The 5,719-nt window shown below is 35.1% G+C and overlaps 1 protein-coding gene across 1 annotated transcript in view; it reads right to left on the bottom strand.

Annotated features, from left to right (window-relative positions):
- Positions 1-5,719, bottom strand: part of SNX13 (sorting nexin 13) — a 55,038-nt gene that overhangs the window by 34,250 nt on the left and 15,069 nt on the right. Inside the window, exons 5-9 of the mRNA XM_019472800.1 lie at positions 4,575-4,696; positions 4,319-4,420; positions 3,620-3,708; positions 3,123-3,206; positions 340-478 (exon numbers count right to left, since the gene is read on the bottom strand). Coding sequence (XP_019328345.1) covers positions 340-478; positions 3,123-3,206; positions 3,620-3,708; positions 4,319-4,420; positions 4,575-4,696 — 536 coding nt within the window. The remainder of the gene's footprint in view (positions 1-339; positions 479-3,122; positions 3,207-3,619; positions 3,709-4,318; positions 4,421-4,574; positions 4,697-5,719) is intronic.

Genomic DNA, 5,719 nt, shown 5'->3' with positions numbered 1-5,719 from the left:
CACATCATCTGTTAACTGACTACCCATTAATACCTAAAGTATAAATGAAATTCAGAACCACCAGTCAGGCAAGTTTCAATTCAGTGGAAGTAACATCTAATCAATTAGTCTATATTTTAAAAAAAAAGAAAAAAAAAAAAAAAAGAGAGAGATGGTAAAAAGGACCTATTGTCAACACATAAGAAGATTCAAGTTTTAACGGTTTACGTATTTTTTTTTTAAATAACAAAATATTTTATACTATGCGGCATCAGAGTTTGTATTTTCTAAATTTTTTGAACGTTCTTCAGAGATCACGCTGGCAAATGCATTTCATATTTTATACAATATGGTACTAACCATCTCCTGCTGTATCTAGAGATCGAAGATATTGCAGTTCTTCACTTGCTTTATCTTTCACTGCTTCCAACTCTCCTATATTATCACTTAATTTAATAATATTCATAAAGGCCTCATAGTTACAGTTGGAATCACGAATCTGAAACAGAAAATTTTACAGTGAGAATAATGCAAAACAGGTAAAAGCAGATGACATGATTTTTCATTAAATGAATCCTTTTGACACCGCACTGCAAAGTGGCATTTTGAAAACACTTTGATGCTTCTAAACCATCCTCTTGATACTAAAATTGTCTATGGACCAAGAAAGAAGAAGCATGCACACAGTCAAAACCTATTTCACACCACCATTTTCTGTTTTCAGGAAGTACAAAGACACATGGAAAGTGTGTCAACCTACTTAATAAAGACCTTGTCCAAAATTTAACCCACCTTCTTCTGCTATTACCCATCTACTTAGCTAAGTAGGCAGAAACTGGTGAGACCACTGATAAGGCTTCAACTTTGCCAAGGTCCCCTGCAAGTGTACATGCTCCCAATGTAATGGCTTCTTAAGATACAGAATTACAAAAAGAATTAAAGTATTCTACAATGTAACCATAACCTACTGGGGGAGATAAGGAAGGGGAAAAAAAGAAAAAAAGGAAATGACTGAATTAATAACCTCTCTGAAACCCTAATTCTGATACCCCTTGTAAATACTACTAAGCTATTTCAATACATACTATTCTCCCAGTATTGGCACAGGGTGAACCTGCTCTGGGGACTCAAAAGAATTTGTGCAAGTGAAGGAAGCCTGCTGTGCTGCTGAGATCGCTGGAAACTGTGTTGTGAATGCAGCATGGAGATCAGGAGAAGGTTGGCAGCTTTACAGCATGTACACGCAGGTGCAGAGGGTTGAGTTCTAATGCTGTCTTTACCATCTGAAGCCAAAAAAAGTCACTTCACCCACATCCTTTATAAATGCTCACTTTAATATGGAAATGTAGTACTCGGTCTGTACTGCAGAAGTGCATTGACATGAGCTGCATGAGCAGAGAGAATGAAGAGTGGATACCTTTGACCGAGGTTAACGGAAAATATTCCTAGAAATGTGTTTTGAAAAAAATAATAGCACAAGCAATACTTGAACTTCGAACATTTTGTAAAAATGTGAATTTCACAGTGAAGAGACAAGTTTGGATTAACTTCTAATTTTATATTGAAGCTTTATATTTTATTGCAAGAGAATTAGTATCGAACTAAGGTGTGCCTAGAAACATGGAATTAAACTTCTCATTTTCAGAGATCAAATTTTATCATTCAAATCTGATTTTATGTCAAAGGTTTCAAAAGGAATCAGAATTTGAGTCATCTCTACTTTTGACCTTAATTTCTGCAACAATCTTCATTTCATAAGACTTGTATTAAATTTTTGAAAGCATTTATTCTCCCTTATCTTCCCCCCAGCACATTTACTTCCTCATCTCAGAAAGCAATTATGAAAATTAATATTTGGGACATCACCATCATAACAGAAAGCTTTATAAAAACCTCAGAATTCTATTTTTGGATGCAGCCGGGGGCAGTGCTCAGTAAATAAAGAATGAGGCCAAGTTACAAATAAAGAACATGCGTAGGAGGAAAGGGTAAACAAAAATTTAAAAGCTTGGTCCGTATGAGCAGCAGTATTTTTTCATATTAAAGCTAGGTTCCTGTAAGAAAAGCAGCATGCAAACTTTTACATAAAATGGAGGTGGCTGGAGTGAATGAAACATTGTACGTGTACACTTGAATTCATTCCATATGTAAGAATTTTTACTGTGAACTCTGAGGGCGTTTTCAGCGTAGTACTTGAATGCACATTCTAAGACTAAAATATATGGATAAATAGAGAGAACGTGGAGAAAGGAAAAAAAATTAAAACTTGACTCATGACCTACAAAGGATAATAAACCATAAAAGTAAATTTCAACTTGCTTTGCAAAAAATCAGTAACATTAAAGTGTGAACATTCTATTTATGTTAATTTTACTACATATTATTTCTTTAAAAGCTGGGGGCTTTTTGCAGGTGCATTAGAGAGATATTGAAGTAAAGACTTTATTTCTTCCCATTCAGTTAAATTATTAAGAGTTACCACAAATATCCCTAAAAAAAACCATCCTGAGATTCCTCAGCAAAGACAAAAAAAAAAAAATTCAAAAAAATCTTACTACTTTTCATTCTAGAGGCCTCTTAAGCTTTAAAGGACACACTGAAAAAAAGAGCCAAGGAAAAAAAAAAACTTCCAAGGTTACTGCCATACTTCCTGAACAGCTAAGTAAATCAGTCAGAGGACTCAGCTTTACACTTTGCCATACATCTGTCCTCAGTCAGCCAACTTTTGCCGAACCACCACAACAGAGGGGGGGGAAGAGAGAGGGAGGGAGAGGGAAGGAGATTTAGTACAACAGCCGTAAGTTCACTACCTCTGCCAATATATCAACTTTTGAACTTTTGCCGAACCACCACAACAGAGGGGGGGGAAGAGAGAGAGGGAGGGAGAGGGAAGGAGATTTAGTACAACAGCCGTAAGTTCACTACCTCTGAATATATCCACCACAACAGAGGGGGGGGAAGAGAGAGGGAGGGAGAGGGAAGGAGATTTAGTACAACAGCCGTAAGTTCACTACCTCTGCCAATATATCCATTGGTAACTTTTCTACCGGGTATCTATCTGCCATGATTACAGGAAACACAAGTAAAGCTTTATATGAACATATTCTGGAAATACCATTCCTTTTAAACATTATAAATCTTACCATCCATATGACATACTGATTAATATAATCAGGATCACTGAGCTGGTTTATTAATGGAAGAAGAATTCCTCGGGAGAGGATTTCCTGAAAAACAAAATATAATAATTCATTTTTATACGTTTATGAATAAAGCTAAGACAACTGCAACAATTTAAAAATCACTGTGTAGAGGCTAAATAAAAGATGTATAATTACAGAAAACATTCAAAAGGCACTAGCACATTCCCTTCCAATTAAAATTAGATGTTAATATCTCAAGAAAAACAACCTCCATTTTATCATGCTTTTTTAATGTTGCCAGAGCTAAAAGAAACTTCAACAACATTTCACACAAACTGTCCTCTGCTATTAAATACTTTTCAAGATTGTACATTTAAAATAACCTAATATTAAATTAAATTAATTCTACAAAATAAAATAAGAAGAGCAGCTCAGATCTAAAATTTTTGATGGCGTTAAACCAAAGAATTGGGATGGCTTTTAGAGTCCGTACTTACCCTGACAAAGTATCGCATGATCTTGTTCTGGAAGTCTCCAGGAGGTAGCAATATATACAGTAAAACCTCACACAGATCCCTTAGGAATCCTAGGGAGAGAAAACAAAAAAAACCACCCAAAAAACACTCAGCACAATTTTGTACTATTTCACATCTTTTCTGATATCACAAAAGCCAACAGATAAATCCTTAAAATGAAATTCAAATACACAGTCATATATATTCTTATAGTCCAAGCATCACAGTAACACCTTCCAGACTGAATATAAGCAGCACTGATGTAAACCTGAGATAGATCTAGAGTCTCAAAACCAAGACAAAAGAAAGCCAAATTCCAAGAACCAAAAAACTAACTCCAACGTATTTTCCTTATTTAACACACACAAGGATCTTTTTCCCCCTCCTTCACACTTTGCCCAAAACGATAAACTGATTTTTTTTTGATGAAGACTATGGAGTAGTGATAAGGAAAGCAGATCTAACAAAAAGCAGTAAGAATCTGCAAAGCCATTCCCTGCCTTCCAGAAAACATATTTCTACCTTAAAATTCTTCCAATGAAAAGAATAGCTACATATGTACACCGTTATAGTATAGCTTTGAAAGACACATGCTAAGATTTCAGTATATTTCATATTGTTAATATAACTGTATTTTAGTATGCTATACTAAAATAGCTTCAGAAGATAATATCGAGAGACCTTCTTCATCTTTGGGAGAAGTGCAGACTAGATCACGACAGACTTCTTTTTCCATTTCAACTTCAACCTCAAAGAATGTATCTACAAGTTCCTCGGCTTGGTCTAAACAAAAGAAAATAAAGAGAAACATACTTTTTTGTAAAGATCAGAAACTTGAGAGTAAACTTGAATTATAAAATAAAGCTAACTATTTCACACATGTAAGATACCTGCCTACTCAGACTCAAAGCAAAAAATATTTAAATCATTACACTACCTTTCATCTGATCACCTTTCTCTGCTATTCTTTGCTGAGCTTTTCTGAAAACTCGAAGATGAGTGCCAAAGTCATCAACAAGTCGTGTAGTGAAATAAGGCTGCCAGTCTGTTTCCTTTGACCTATCAGAAAAGGGCATCCATGAAAATGAATTATTTTGTCCTGAATACAAAGTACAATAATAAATTTCTACTTCTCCTTCATCCCTGCCAAGAACCACACTGACAGTAAACATGGAAAAGCAAAGAAATAAATCAGTCTCCTAATCACTTATTCATTGAAAACAAATAAAATATTATAAAACACCACTCTCACACCACATTAATATTTATGTTTGATTTACCTTAAGGTCAACATTAATATCTAGAAATAGTGTTCTGATTCATGACATTGTCAAATATCTGTGAAAAACCCTGATATAAACAGCTTACAAGCATCTACAGCCTAAAACTAAAATACTCCCCAGGTCTTTTCCAGCCATACTTTCTATCATTTTGGAAGGCACCTAAACAAAATAATTTTCTTCTGAATTTGCAGTATATGCATGAGTGAGAAAACACGTTTCATTTGAAACTACAAGCAACCTAATATTATTAACAATTGATTCCACAGCTTATATGAGAGGTTGTCAGAGTGACTCTCCAACAATGCACATAGATTTGCATCAGAAAATAGTCACTGTTAGATTTGCATAAAACCATTTCATTAGTGGTATGAAAAAGATGCAGAGATATTCTTGTGATGTCCATGCCTTACTAGCCAAACTAAAAAGGCACTTGTGAGTTATAGGTTTAATGAGCTAGATGTTAGTGATGGCTTTTACTCTGCACTAAGTATTCCACTACCTGAATTCTCTCAGATACCTACTTTGTTACAGCAGAATCCTTCCACAACACTTCCTTTTTTGCGTTTACTCCCTCACCTGCCCTTTTTTCCCCTCAAAAAGAGAGAAAGGGATAAGGAATTCGAAGAGAGGGAAGCCTACTGCAAAATCTAGATGTGGAAATAAGAAGCGGAGCTGTGTCAAAGGGCAGTCAACCAGAATCAGCAATAATCCAGATCCACCATCTGCACAATCAACAAATCATATAAATACACTAGGTGGCAGCCTTACATCATTCTTCCAAATGTGCAACTCTCAAGGA

This window comes from Aptenodytes forsteri, unplaced genomic scaffold (assembly GCF_000699145.1).
Source record: "Aptenodytes forsteri isolate BGI_AS27 unplaced genomic scaffold, ASM69914v1 Scaffold164, whole genome shotgun sequence".
Taxonomy (NCBI): Eukaryota; Metazoa; Chordata; class Aves; order Sphenisciformes; family Spheniscidae; genus Aptenodytes; species Aptenodytes forsteri.
This window is presented reverse-complemented; position numbering and strand designations above follow the sequence as displayed.